Source organism: Protobothrops mucrosquamatus, unplaced genomic scaffold, assembly GCF_001527695.2.
Source record: "Protobothrops mucrosquamatus isolate PMUCROS unplaced genomic scaffold, P.Mucros_1.0 scaffold_159, whole genome shotgun sequence".
In the NCBI taxonomy this organism is placed as follows: Eukaryota; Metazoa; Chordata; class Lepidosauria; order Squamata; family Viperidae; genus Protobothrops; species Protobothrops mucrosquamatus.
The window spans coordinates 790,705-806,368 of NW_015386235.1; the positions used below are offsets into that span (position 1 = coordinate 790,705).

A 15,664-nucleotide genomic window follows, 5' to 3' on the forward strand; every position below is an offset into this window, starting at 1 on the left:
GTATATATAAAGCCTTACAAACTATCTGTGCTGAAATGCAGATTATTTTTCTACCCTATGTTTTTTGTATTCTTCTTGAGCTTAGGCTTTAGTTAAGATATGCATCAGAGGGAATGCTCAACTCTACTTTCCAATCAATTACTTATCACAAAGTGGAATAGCCTTTCCCCTAGCATCTTAAATGTACCCAAGAATGTACAATAATATTTTGTGTAGCATTTCTCACAAGCAAAAGTGTGTATTTTCTACATGGCTGTTATTAGGCAATGACTGAATTTCAAAACCACTTCTTACATACCATCAGTCTCTTTACTAACAAAGACATTTGCTAATTAATATAATTGTTTCACAGATAAGATTGGAATCAGGCATAATTATGCTACTTAAAGTGATTCAGCATCCCTAAAATGGCAACAGTACCACATAAACTGGGGTAATTATCTAAGCAAATAATTTATTTAAATTTTCATTCTTCCCCTTTCCTCCAAATCTTTAACATTAGCTATAAATGTTTAGCAAGAAGAAAAGATTATTGGAGTAAATGTTCTTTTAAAATCAATAGTACATTGTCATTTAACATCCTCTTAATTTCCTAGTTAGATAAAACTATTACTGTCAAACAATAAATTTTATTTCTTTATGGATACATAATGTAATATTTTATTGTTATTCATTGTAAATTTTCATACTTCTTAGTGAAGCAGAATCAAGTGGCCAGTATAATAAAACAGCATTAAGAGTATTTACTCAATTAAAAAAACAAACAAAATAAAAATGTACAGGGATTTACAGTCCAAATAATAATACATTAATAATAATTAAGCTAACTGATATCTTTATTTCTACTACATGAATTTTGATTTAAATAAACTATGGACCATAGGTTGAATTGAGAATTTAGCAAATTTCTAGCAACTCTTTTTGCAAACATGTGCTCATGGTTTTTTTTTTAAATAATTATCTTAATTTTTAATGCCCACTTCTCAAATCTAAGCTTTCTACTGCTCAAAAAGTTAAAGCTTCATGAACAGGTAATGGGATGTGCAGTATATATAGATTCTGTAGATTATTTTGGACACTATTCTGATTCATGTGTCTAACAGGAATTTACACCATCTAGTTCTTCATGTAGTTGTAGATTTGCATTTAAAAATGCATGTGTATAGAGTGTATAATTCCCAACAAATTGTATAAACTATACTTTTTCATTCATCAGCAATATATTACCTCTTCTGGTCTACTTAGCACATGACCCTCCGGGCCAGTTATTCCCATCTCCAACATCCTAGCTTGCTCCTAAAAAAACAGAACAACACTGAGACCTGAATCATAAACAAGTTTCATTATTTCTTGATTTAATTGTTAATTTAATTGCTAAATGTATTGGGAATAATTTAAAACAGATGTCTGTTTTACACCTACCTTTCTTTCTCCTGGTATTAGTTTTAAACATTTAAATAAGACATTAAAAAAAACCAACAGGAAAAAATGATTTAAAAGTATACATGTAATTAAAAATTTACATAGGTAGCATATCTATTGTTTTGTTTTTGTACAATTTAGCTTTTAGGAAATCACATGTAGAATGCAACGTTCTAAGTGTGACTGATGTGTAGCAATGAAGACTTCAAGCTATTAATTACCATTTGAAAAATATGGAGATGGCCAAGCTCGTGCAACTGGGAATGGACACGCCTACAACATGAACTCAGAGACTGCTGCAGCCCTATTAGTTATGGGCAGTGAGAAAGCCTCTATCGAAACAAGGCTATTTGAAGCCAATCTGATGTGAAATTAAATCTAAGCGTACTGTAACTCAAGCATTTATATTGTCCAGCTACGATCGAAGGACTCACTTGACTTATCAAATAAATCTATTCAGGTGGCCCTTGATTTTAGACCACAATTTCTACTGCAAAGCAAGGAGGCTGTTAAGTGAGTCACACCTGATTTTACAGCCTTGTTTACCATGGTAAATAAGTAAACCACTGCAGTTATTACGTAAAGTAATGAGTTTATTAAGCAAATCCGGCTTCCCTTTTTGACTTTGCTTGTTGGAAGACTGCTGGGAAGATCACAAATGGGAATCAAACAACTCCAGGATGCTGTAACCACCATAAATGTAAGTTGGTTGCCAGGGCCCAAATTTTGATCATGTGACTGAGGGGATGCTGTGGTGATTGTTAAATGGGAGGATCAGTCGTAGGTCACTTATTTCAATGTTGTTGTAACTTTGAACAGTCACTAAAGAAATAGTTGTTAACTTGAGGACTGCCTACACAATATGCCATAAGGTATTCTTTCCACATATTGCTTGCATGCTTATTTATTTTATTTATTTCGTATGCCGTAGCAAAATAGAGCATAGTGCATAAAAATCACAGAAATAACATGTCAAATGTGCATGTGCTTGCTTGCTATTATTATTTGGTCACAGAAAAGACAGAACATTACCTGGGCAATTATGTCCCCATTTTCAGCATGAACCTGAGCTACTGCACCAAGTTCTCCTAAGAAACTAAATATCTCATATAGCTGAAAAACAGGATAAAACAAGAAAGCCAGTATTAAAAGACTTAAGATTTATCTCTGTACAAGAATGTCTCAAATGAAAACATTTTTTTAAAAAATGATGGGCTTTTAATAAGTTAATCATTTAATACCTGCTAGTAATAAAAAAAGAAACTGATGTTTATCCAATGCACTACTGGCTAAAGCTTACAATTTCTAATTACAATTATATTATGTTCAGCATCTGCTTCATAATTAGATATTTTGAAAAACATAAAAAGAATTAGTAACAAGATGATTAACTCATTGGGATTACTATTTGTTTAGGACTGAGTATGGCTTGTAGCACAAAAGCCAATAATTGTACTTAAAATTGGTCCTTGAAACCCAGTTCTCTGTTCCTACATCCCTAATGAATGGAGCTTGGGGGTTCATCTTTTTTGATTTACTATACTTATCAAGTGCCTCTTTAAAAAGCTTTAAAATTATTTACAAAATATACGAATAACCATATAACACTGCAACTTATCATCAAAACTCATCTTCTGAGAGTGCAGTTTCTACTAAAGGTAGAAGTATCTGTGGTTACATCTTACAGCTCATTCTTATTATATGGCCAGAAACCTATTAAACATTTAAAAATCTACCTTACAACAACAACACAACTTTGGCATGCATCCTATTTTTATTAAGGAAAGTAAATAATTGGAGCTATCACACTCTGATAAAGTTATGTTGTCCTTTGAATATGGGAATATGATTTCTTTTTTTAAATATATTTTATTAACTTTTTATAACAATCTTTGGTGCTTCGTGAACAATGTGTTGTCTGGGTTCATATATTTAAAAACAATCAATAATAATTAATTTCTATAGCTGATCAATATGTTAGTTGATAATATATTTCCTTGATCCTCTCTTCTTCCAGTAATATTCTCCTTTTGTCTACATTAAACAAATATAATTATTAATACTTTCAATACATACAAAGTTGGGTATAAACATTTTTCTAGTATTTGTACATATAACAACATCAACATATAACATCTTTTCTAATCAGCTTGTTTCAATTGTATTTATAGAAGTCATCTTATTAAGTCATTATATGTCCTGTTTTCAAGATTCTTATTTAAGCTTAATTTCCCTCAGTCATAATTTTCTCAAAATTCATTACCTTTAAATATCCAAACTTTTCATTCACATACACCGTCTCAATATTTTTACCTTTCATATATTATAAAAGTATTATACTACTTATAAATCTTAACCCTCTTACTATAAGACCCCCTTTATGTCCAAGCTTTGTCTATTCTTTTGACCATGTTCAAACAAGTATTTAATCATATAGTACACCATCTAGCAATCATATAGTATACCATCTAGGGCCTCTTTATATCCAAACTTTATATTTTTAACCATATTCAAACAGGTGTTTAGTCATATATTATTCCATCTGATAAGTTGAATCACATCTCTTAAATCTAATTCTAATCTTCTTCTTTTGCCAGGTCACTTTCCAAATCAGTAGGTTTAGCTTGCCAGGTTGTATTTTTGTAGATATTGTTGGGGATAAAAAAGACAAATTAAGTAGAATATTTGTTTTTTGTCTCCCACACTTTAATGATTCTCCTGACAGCTCTATAATCCATTTTATTAAATCTTCTTTTTTGTCCTCAAGTTTGTTTTGAAGTCCTGGAAGATAAAATAACTTTTTTATTTCCTTTGTTGTAGAAAGTTTTTGCGGATTTTCTTTTATTTGTATTAAGTTGTAGTTTTCTTCATTTGTAGCTTTTATATTTAAGTCAGTTTCCTCTGGTTTATATTCTACTGACTGATTTATTTGTTAATTCTTTATCGGCGTTTTTTGAGCGTTGTTTAATTGTGAGTTTAGGTTAGAGATATGTTCAGTTATGTTATCAGAGTTGTTTTTAATCTCATCATGATTTGAGACAATTGTCATTTGAATCTGTTGCAGCATTGCATATATTTTATCCTGGAATGTATTTGCTTTGTTTTGAGTCATTGTTCCTGCAGATGTCTGATGTTCCAAGCTGGGGTCTTTAGGAGGAGGTGTTAGGTGTGGTTTTCTGTCACTTTTAGATAAATATACAACATCAATTTTGTCTCCCTCCTCTAAGTAGTTTTTCACCAGTACCATAGTCTCTTTAATTAGCTTTATCAAACCAGCCCATCTTAAAAGTCCAAACAAGGAAATCTTATGTACTTATCTTTATATATGGTTTTTGTAATCCAATACATTTCCAATTATCAAAGCATACTGAAAACAGTATTTTGTAACAGTTTTTCTTTTCAGGGGTGTTATGATTATCAGCCAGTGAAAGCTTTCAGTAACTTCCCCTTTAAAAGATTAGCCAAAGGCCAAGGTTTTCCTTTCTCTGCAAACAATTCTTAAACTTAAAAATGTAGCTTAGTGTGTTTATAATCCCAGAAGGTCAGCAGTTTCTAAACATATATAGTTTCACTCTGTAGTAGATAGCTCAATGCTTTGTTCCCAGCTGTTTTTTGCTATTTCTGGGCATCTTGCCAAATTCTGAGTCAATGCAGCTATAGTTTTCTCTAATCCTCCACTAGATGTCAGTAGCTGTTCATTTTCCAACTTTTAAAGCAAAGAGTTATTATTATTATTATTTATAATTTCATCAATACTTTTCCAGGTATGGAATTTTAACAGTTTTCTTAGTTTTCAAATGTATCCAGACTGTAGTATTTTTAACCTCATTTCAATATATTTTTGTTCCCCATAAGAGTTTAATTTGCCACTTCCATCTATGGGAGGGTGGGGGTGTGGTCCCCCCCCTTCTCACTTTGGGAGGATTTTTGCTTCTTGGGAATCTTTTCCAGGAAATCAGATACAAAATAGGAGAGAGAAGATTGAATTCCTCACCCAGTTTCAAGCACGCTGTTCACCGTTGTTCTGGTTGGTGTTTTTGGACTGCTGCAAGTACCTTGGGCAAGTCACTGATTTGTGGCCAGCCTTTCTTCTGTCGGGTTAGAGGGCTTCTCCCAGATCGAGCGGGACGACCATCGTTCCGCAATCATCGGGGCGCCCCTCTTTCTTCATCGCTTCTCCGGGGCGACTTTAAAACCATTTAGGGTCCCCTGGCAGGGCAAAACTAGCCGTGGGATGTGGAGCTCTGCAATCCCTTGGCCGCACGCTAAGGCGCAAAACCAGAAGTCTCGGGAATATGATTTCTAATAGCCAGTAATATATCTGATTTTTATCAAGTGTTGCTACTAACATCCCATGGGTGTTCCAGGATTATATACATCATACTGTGAGTTCCTTTTACTTTATTTCTAATTCCATTTTTCTTGTTTTTAATTTCACATGGGTTCACTAAGATAACATACACCCTTCCAAATTAAAATACATTAAAATCTGAATAATATTCATTAGATAAATATTCAATTTTTTATTTTTTATTGTGTATTATAGTACAATAACCAATTTCTTACCTCTGTGTTTGACATCTGGTACAAATCCTTATAGGCCATGTAAACTAGGAAAGAGTTAACTCCTAAAACAATGAAAGATTATACAAAATAAGTATTGACAAAGAAGTAATACAAAAATATTCTGCACACTGACTGGGATGGAAGTATTTTGCAAAAATATCTTAAATGTAATCAAAGATATTGCCCACACTCTGGAAAACAAGGGTGATGCTGAATCCACTGCTCCTCGATTTATTATTTCTCATAAGATTACAGAAATAATACCCATTATCCAGCTTTGTATATTATGGTAAACTATGATTTATGTTTATGCAAAGAATCGATTCCTTTGAGAAGTTCATCATGCTGGGAAAGGGAAGAAAAGAGAAAAGAATGAACAGTGGTGATGGGTGTATTATTGGTAGCCCTGAAGAACCATGTTGTTGAAAGAGCATCTGGAAAAGATTGTTAAGAGTCTGGTCTGACTTGATGACAATAATTTAGCTCATAGGTTGCTCAAGAATGCTCTCCAAAGCACTGGGTCTATATGTTCTCAGTTCTGTTCTCCTCAGACAATTAGGGAAGAGATAAAACAGACTTATAATAGTTTCCAGTGTAATAATTCCAGGTAAGCCAGAAATTGTAATTTAAAGTAAACTTCAGAATTCATTGACAGCCAATCAACTAATAAAAACTACCCAATAGTAGAGTTAGTCGTTAAATTAAAATTTTAATAACCAAATGAAAAAAATCTTGTGGCTACCATTTACAAAGCTGTTTATGGAAAAATATAGTGATTTGGAAGAAAGAATGTAAAGAGTGATAGGGGAATGCATCTGCAATACTAAACAATTGATATTACTCTTTCTAAATAATTTTTTACACTTCATATGCTATGAAGCTAAATACACAATGGAAAAATAGCTTTATTTTTTTTTAAATGAAGAAACTGCATTCTTGCAATTCAGATTTAGTTGCAACTCAATCTGAATTGCAAGATTTAGGTCCCTAAATTGCAAGATTTAGGCCCCAGAACAATATTTTAACTCTCATTACAATGAACTAAATGTACTTTCCTTGAAGAATGACAAATAAGGAGCTATAAAAAAATTGTTGCAAAAGTTATTTTGCATAGACATGCATACTAACAAATCGCAATTAAGTTTCACTCAATGAAAGCATTAAGAAAACTGGCTGGAATTGCTAATCTCAGAACATTAGTTTAGGTTCACTGTTGTATAATCTATTACTCAAACAGAATAGTACCGTAATTAGAATGAGAAAAGCCCAGAGATCTTGGTACTAACAAACCTTTTTCTTTGATGAGTGTCTGCACTTCCTGCTTGACGCTGTCATTCCAGTGAGTGATGTCCACATGCAATGAATAGTCACAGCAAGCCTTCCCATCACCCCATTCTCGCCATTTCTCATAAGCTTCTACCAGGCTTGATTCAGGATCAGGTACAACATGGTCAACTGCGAAAAAAGAGTAAACTCTAGCAGAGAATCAAGAACAGATGTCCTTTCCTCCTATTAGGAGTTTGTCTGCTAAACAACTATGTCCTCAGTATCCCAAATCAAATGTCCTTTTATTGTGGAACGCCTTTACTCACAACGATTAAACTATTCTGCCTGGCTTGAGGGTAAAAAAAAAAATCTAAGTACTACTGAGATCAGCTAATTAATTTTTATGGCTTCAGTGTCTTATTTAGAATATTGCTTTTGCGGTCCGAAGAACAGAAGAGGTATTATTTTAGTGGTCATTCTTGTAATGGAGAGCATTGTATAAAAATAAAAAAATTGTTTAGGTCAATTCAATGAAACTCATGAACTTGCTAATCTAAGAAAGGGGAAAATATTTGAAGTTAAAAACATTTTAGAACTGTGCAGATTTAATCTTTGCATTTTTCATATTTATTAGCTTTTATGCAGCAAACAAGCCAAAAATGTATCTTATTCCTTGTAATCTCTCACATAAAGTAAACTTGCTGGATAGGGATTAAAAAAAACAAGGCCTTGATTTAACATTGTCTAGAAATATTCTAGATGCTTCCAGTAGGTTTTTGTTGAGATTCCAGCCTCTCCATCTTCCACAAATGCCCACTGAAAAAAGGATGGGTAGCTTCCTGAGATGCAATGTAAATACTTTTTGCTATGATTGGTGTATTCTTCAATTTTCATTTCAGACTTTTCATATGGTAGACACTTCAAAAAGCATTAGAAATGGCAGACCAAGAAGTACACTATCACATTAACTGTTTATAATTGAAATTTATCCTGATTTTTTTTTTATTCAGTAAGTCAAAAGGCTTCAGCAAGAAGATTAAGCTGTGGACTAAGCTTCACTGGTGGTAAAATGATTTAAAATTTGACTCAAGAATTTCTCTTCCATTTTAGTTTGCTTTGTTTGTTTCAGAGGTAGGCTGGGAGAGTCCTGTTCTGAGACATATCTGGCCAAGGGCCTAATTCTTTCTGCAGGCGTTTAGTATTCGTTAGGGACTATAGCAACTGAAATCTAGGCATGGGCAGAAACAGTTATTCTGAGCTATGTAAGGTTTTCCTTATAGATTTTAAACAAAATATCCATACCTTTCACTTTTCAAGCACAAAAATCAAGTATTCCAAATCATTTTTTTTCCAACTTGGAAATTCAGATCATGAAACATATGGAAGACACGAGGACACCAAGCATCTCAGAAAGACTAAACATTCTCTAGCATTTGTAATATAAATTCCTTTTGTGTTCCATTTCTCTGAACGAACTTGATATATTTACAGATAAGTTGAAAATTTTAGGTATCAAAAATAGATTTCAGCTATGTACCAATAGAAGTATCCTTGAGTATGTAGTATACAATAATACTTTTTTAAAGTACCCGTATATGCTCAAGGATAACCCCACTCAAGACAAACCAGCTTTTGAATTTTTAATTAAAATACTATGAAAACTGCACCACTTGCAAGTAAGCCAATTGTAAAAATGCTTATCAAAACTTTGAGACCTTATTCACAGATGGGGCATTTTGGTGAAAAATGTCAGGGTCTAATATATAAATGCTACTAAAGCTAGTCATTATGTATTGTGTGCACATTATGCATATAAAATATACATTATAATGTATTATGTAAAATATCTAGGGGAAAACTGCAGTTTATTTTAAAGGATGGCCACATACATGACTGAATACTGTAACAACTGAAGATAATGGCCAGTTCTAGACTTCTGAAGTAGCTTTCAGAAAATTCTTTCCCATGGAGAAAGCATATCTGATCATAAAAAGGGTTACAAGTCCATATTATATACTAGAAATTTAACTTGCCTCACCATCATCAACAACATTGAAAATGGATAGAAAAATCCTCCTTGCACTTACTGATCATGGTAGTCCCACCCGCTAGGGCTGCTTTTGTCCCCTGGAAGAAGTCATCCACCGCTGTCATTCCTTTGTATGGCATCTGCAAGTGAGTGTGGACATCAATTCCACCAGGGATAACCATCCTCCCATTGGCTTCTATAGTCTTCACTCCTCCAGGAACTATTAAGTTGTCACCAATTTGCCTGATTGAAAAACAAACAAACAAACAAACCAAAACAGTTCGATAGGCACATCCATTTATAATGAAAAATGAAAACCCTCAGTAGAATTTAAGCATCATTTTCTCATGTATTTGTTATTTGCCTCAGTTTGTATCATTCAAATATTTATTTTTACATTTATTATTAAATGTACATCCCCAACTGTTTGTGTAAACTCACAAGACAGTTTACCACAACAGTGAGTCTCTAGCCCTGTTATTCCTTTACAGATAGTCCTCAGTTTCACTGATTATACGAAGTGGCTGTACGAAGTTACAATAGCACTAACTGAATGGTGGTTATAACTGGTTCTTAAAGTTCCAGCTATCCCAGCACATGATCATGATTTGCGACTTTGGGATTGTACTTTATGCTGTATGATTCCAATACTTGGCAACAGAAATTCTGGTCCCAATTGCTGTCATAATTCTTGAATTATCTGTCCAATAGCAAGTAGCATAATACTACTCAATACAGAGAAAAAGCTACTACAGACTACTTAATTTGCATAATCCTTCTTTATATTCGATCTGAGATGAAGTGAAACAGAGAGGGAGAAACAACTCATTCAAAAGCTGAGCAGGGATATTAATTACGGCATCTCTAATCCAAGTATGACACTACTTTGCTGAAATTCTCTAAAAATTAATGATCCTCCACTAAATATTAGGCTAGTAAATTCAATCATTCTGTATATGTATTACTTTACATTAGTATCCACTATTTTCAACTGAAGACAACTTTAAAATGAAATGTTTTATAGTTTAAAAATAAATATTACCTAAAAAGAGGGGGAAGTGAAGAAAACCCAGGAGAATGCAGTTAAAGACACTTTCTATAACAGCCATGTCTCCAACATCCAGAAACAATTCCCAAGTTCTTAAAGACTATATTCTCAAAGATAAATGATACAACTGCTAACTTTGTCCCAACATTTTGCTAAAGTTTTGCAATTCCACATACTTGAAAAAGATTACAAAGTAAACAAAAGCCTTTTCCTGACATTTGACTAACTTGACCATGTACAACAGCATTCCCTATACTATATTTGCAATAAAAATACAATTTTTCTTGCTAAAATTTATTTTTCTGTGAAACAAAGAATTTTGCTGAAAATAGGAATATCAAAATTGAACTATAATTTGTATATTCTGAATGACAGAATTTTAGAAGACTATTACATTCTATCTTAATATGGAGAGAATGGGGGTACATGGGGCTACTTTTCAAAGCACTTTTTTAATTAATTCAACTAGTATAAGAATCCTGTATTATAAATGGAGCCAATTTTTTAAGATACAGTTCAGATGAAATTGCTTTTTTAAAAATGATCCAATACATTATGCCATTAGCAACTTTGACTTTCAGTTCACAATAAACTTACTTTCAGTTTTGGAAGTAGTTCTTACTTCCAAGATGTCATTTAAGAATGTTTTAAATACTAGATGGCAAATATGTCAATATTCAAAGCACCTGAAAAATTATTTGTAAATTACAAAGTATTTTGCTTATGGCACAACAATACATGGTCTTGTGACAAACCAGCAGTTAATAAATTACACAGAAAACATGATAGGACCTTAGATTTAAAACATTCCACAATGTAAACTCCATGATATTGGACTTTAATCCCAATTACATATATTCATAGACCAGAAAAAAATAGCCTTTAACCAGTATAAGTTTATTATGACTTGACAGACACAAGACAGCAGTGAGATAAAAACTACCAGATATTGTAGCCTTGCTTAAAAAATCCCCTTCAATTTGTAATGAAAAGGCAAGTCACAATCCTGACATAAATTAACCTTGTCCTCTGTTCTCTTCACCAAAGAATCGTTCAATACTATGAGAGTTTAAATCCAATAAGTATGAAGTAACAGTAGATGATCTAGGATGTTCAGGTAAAAAAACCCAAACAGAAGCTGGTAAGAAAGGATTACTGGATTTCTCTCTTCAACGAATGATTTTTTAAAACAAGCTTATACTTACTTTATAAGACCATCCTCCATGTAAATGTCAGCATGGAATGACTGGTCATCATTGACTATTCGTCCTCCTTTAATAAGAAGACGGTCACTCTGTTTGAAAGAAAAACAAAGAAGTAGTGTAGTAATTATACAATTATGTGCATGTCATTTTCTATAATTCTATCCCTTTCCAGAAGGACTGGAGGGAGAAATACAAAACCCAAATATTAAGCTGAATTAAACAATGCTAAACCTGATTTTCTACATTTTCAGAAAGGATAATTTAAAAAAGACAGGAACTTCAGCTTATCCAATGATGGATTTGGGACCACAAAAAGAGCAAAAGGCAGCAAAAGGCAATCATACTGCCCTGAGCTATTCTCCTAGAAATTCCGGCTCTCAGAACTATTTCCTATGAGGTCTTGCATTTTGCATTGCTTAAAGTCAAAACCAAACTTTGAGACGTTTAGATTAACTTCGTTTACAATTAACTTCATTTACAATTTACACATGGCATAGAGAGAAATATAATGTGAAACTCTGCGAAAAAAGATTAACAATAGAACAATTTGGAGAAAAAAAAATGACTTTTCTTTTTCATGGACAGAAGACTTCCCAACAGTCAACACAACATACATGTTCCCTGAAAAATAAGCATAAAGGATGCTCACCTATGGTTTTGAGCACTGTAATTTCCTTTCTTGTCTAGACCCAAGATGTTATAAGATGTGTTATTTCCCATATATTATGCATTTTGGTATGCATATTTTAATACATTATTATTTAATTAAGAAATTAATCATAAATATGCTTTGAAAAATCTTCTCATATTCTTTCTATACTTGGTATGAGACATTAGGTTACAAATTGCCCTTCCACTTTCTTTGTCTGTCTGAAGTATTTTCACTGCTGTTTATGAACAATGTGTCTCATTGTGCTCTGATTGAAAATTCCTGTTAATTCTTTTCTAACAACATTCTTTTTCAATGATGTGGCATCATTATATTAGTACCACATTTAAAAAAGTTAATCAGCTTCAGAGAATGTTTTACAGAAGCAAAAATCTGAACAACTGATAGACATTAGGCCCTTTGCAACACAGTTATTGGTATTCATTTGGCAATAATCTCACCACTGAGTCACAATCTTATCTAACGCCACAACAGCAGCACTATATATAGCAAAGAATATAATGTACTGGTTCCCAAAATGCATACTTGGACTGAAGGAAGAACTCAGATTTGAGAAGTTAAAAAGATGATTACCACAGAACAGCCAGGATAAGCCTCTGCACCTCAAACGACTAGTAAGCTTATGGCAGAACAAAGCCAAAATAGTGATCTGTTTACTCAGAAAAGTTTTGATTCATCTTTAGTTGACAAAATGTTCTATCTTTACCAAATATGCATTCTATATTAAAGCATGGATATTTTGGACGTTCAGAATAAGTATATTTAGCTTAACACCAAAAATATTAAAATACTGCTCTATTAAGCCTGTCTCAAGTATTTTTATAGTATACTTTCTTAAATGCTTAACTTTCTAATCAGTTTGCTGATTGCTATAAATACTGCTTATTTCTGAATAAGCATGTATGATTAACTATAAGACCCCAAGTATGTGAAATAGTATATCTGAATGAAATTCTCCTCAGAATAAAAGGCTATAAGACAGGGGTGCCCAACCTTTTGGATGCTAAGGACCAGTTTCCTGGAGGGCGGTTTTTCCGCAGACTGAGGGAGCATGGTTTCACCCACTGCCTAGATCTCACGCGTGAGCAGATGGCGTTTTGCTCATTTCCCTGGCCCGGTTACTGGCAGTGTGCAGTCTGGTACCAGTTCATGGCTTGGAGATTGAGGACCCCTGCTATAAGACATTGCTTTGTGTGTATAAAAGTAGTACTTTAGGCCTCCGCCGTGTGCAAAAAAAAAAAAAGGTTGAATCAATCAGTCAATTTCAACTTCTCGCGGGGAAAAAAAAGATCTTGCAAAGTTGGAATTGATTGATTGAACTTTTTAGTCCCACCCAGTTTGCCGTTACCACGGCAGCCACACCCACCCAATGGGCCACACCCACTCGGCACCCGATGATGCATAAGTGGGTTTTGGGTTGCAGTTTGGGCACTCGGTCTCTAAAAGGTTCGCCATCACTGGTATAGGGCTTCCTGTCTGAGCAGGGAGTTGGACTAGATGACCTCCAAGGTACCTTCCAACTTATTATTATTATTATTATTATTATTATTATTATTATTATTATTATTATTATTATTATTATTATTATTATTATTCTTTAGCAAAGCAAACTGGGGAAGGTTACATTTAGTTTTGTATTCCTCAGCATTAAATCTCAATGCCACTATCAGATTTTTCACAAAATCTAAGGCAACTTGCAAAAAAAACAAACAAACTAAAAAACGATCATTGTTTTGTTACATGCCACAAAAAGTTGAAACAAAATCAAATCAATTCCCATTTCTAAGAAATGCTATTTTAGTTCTATGTAAGTCAAAGATTCCTTGTTCAAGTCAATATCATGCAAATTTTTGAATATGTTTTACTGCCAAAGTAAATAATGTAGGGCTTGCTTACAAGAAATGCTGTGTGCACTGAGGAACTTCAAGGATTACACTGAAAAGCAAAAATGTCTGTGTGATAGAAAAGCCAATTTATTTTAGTGTGATAATAACCAACTGGAATTTTTTTAGGAAACTTAAATGATTGTGGTTTTTCTATTTGCATTATCAAAAATCATTCAGAATTTATAGTTTACAAAGCAACTAAGGTCATTACTTGTAATTTGCAAGCAATTTAAGATGTAAAGCCTTCTACTAATCTATCATTTATATATATATTAACTAATAATATTAACTCTCCAGAGAAGCTGGAGTTGGGGAAACCCCAGTAGGTGGTAATGAAATGGTACATTCTAAAAGCGCATGCAGATGCAGATGCCTAGCTAAAACAGGAGCACTACACAATTCCCACATCCTGTCATTCTTAACAGCCTCATATCAATATGCTGTAGCCTGTTTTTTAATTTATGGAAATTACACTCAAGAAAGCTGCAAAGATGTTCTGAAGTTTGGATCCAGAGGGGTCTGGATAGGTAAGAAAAGGCCCATCCTTTAAGAAAATTCAATGCTGATACACACCTGTTTCCAGTGATCTCCCAATAAATTTTCAGTGGGACTGTACTATCCCAGGTAAAACTTGTGTTTATGGGGGGGAGATCCCATCAGTGAAATAATGCCATCTTGAAGGACCCAGAGAGGCCCCTTGTCTGTAGTTGCACCAGCCTTTGGAATACTGAAGTCTGCATAGCTCTGGCACTATTGCCTTTTAGGAGAGACTTGAAGACGTTGATTGACATATGGCATAGAGACTTGTGATCCCACTTATTCCCTGTTGTTTTGTACTATTGTTTCCTTGAATCAATGTATTAAAGTTTTATTATTGATGGCTATATTTATGCCTCTTTTACTGCAGATTATATTAATCTAAAGGTTGGCACAGCTACAGACAGGGGACCTCTCTGGGCTCCTTCAAGATGGCATTATTTCACTGATGGGATCCAGAGCACAACAAACTTGCTGAATGTTACTAGATGTACAGAAAGTGTGCCAGAAAGGAAGTTGTATAGGTATCCAGTTATAAGGGGGGGGGAGAGCAATGGAAGATACAATACAATGTTATTGGGGATAGCTATGAGGAAAGCACTGGAAAAATCAGGTGCTGGATTATCCAGTGGGATATGCCATGAATGTAAAATCAAGAAAAGCTAAGGGGAGGCAAGAAAGGAATGGAAGGAAAGGCAGGAAAGTCATTCACATATATTGCACATCAACAATTGTAGCGATGAATAACAGGAGAAGGAAGGGAAAGTGTTGGGAAGATTAGGGCTGGATAGACTGATGGGATATGCCATGCTGGGAGCTACTGAGGAAAAGAGGATGATATGCACCAGCTTTTCCCTATTCTCCCTGTCAAATCATTCCAATACAGTCCTTGACTTATGACCGCTCATTCAGCGACCATTTGAAATTACAATGGCAGCGAACAAAGGGACTTACAATCCTTGCCCGAAGTTCCAACTTCCCAGAGTTGTAGTATCCAAATGAACAAAATTTAATGCTTGACAATGCACCAATCCT

At 33.8% G+C, this 15,664-nt stretch overlaps 1 protein-coding gene across 1 annotated transcript in view; it reads right to left on the reverse strand.

The window, feature by feature from the left end:
• The window catches only part of DPYSL3 (dihydropyrimidinase like 3), a 71,111-nt gene that overhangs the window by 17,936 nt on the left and 37,511 nt on the right, over nucleotides 1-15,664 (reverse strand). The window contains exons 2-7 of the mRNA XM_015821054.2: nucleotides 11,537-11,625; nucleotides 9,342-9,526; nucleotides 7,279-7,443; nucleotides 5,989-6,050; nucleotides 2,455-2,535; nucleotides 1,228-1,296 (exon numbers count right to left, since the gene is read on the reverse strand). Of these exons, the coding sequence (XP_015676540.1) occupies nucleotides 1,228-1,296; nucleotides 2,455-2,535; nucleotides 5,989-6,050; nucleotides 7,279-7,443; nucleotides 9,342-9,526; nucleotides 11,537-11,625 (651 nt within the window). The remainder of the gene's footprint in view (nucleotides 1-1,227; nucleotides 1,297-2,454; nucleotides 2,536-5,988; nucleotides 6,051-7,278; nucleotides 7,444-9,341; nucleotides 9,527-11,536; nucleotides 11,626-15,664) is intronic.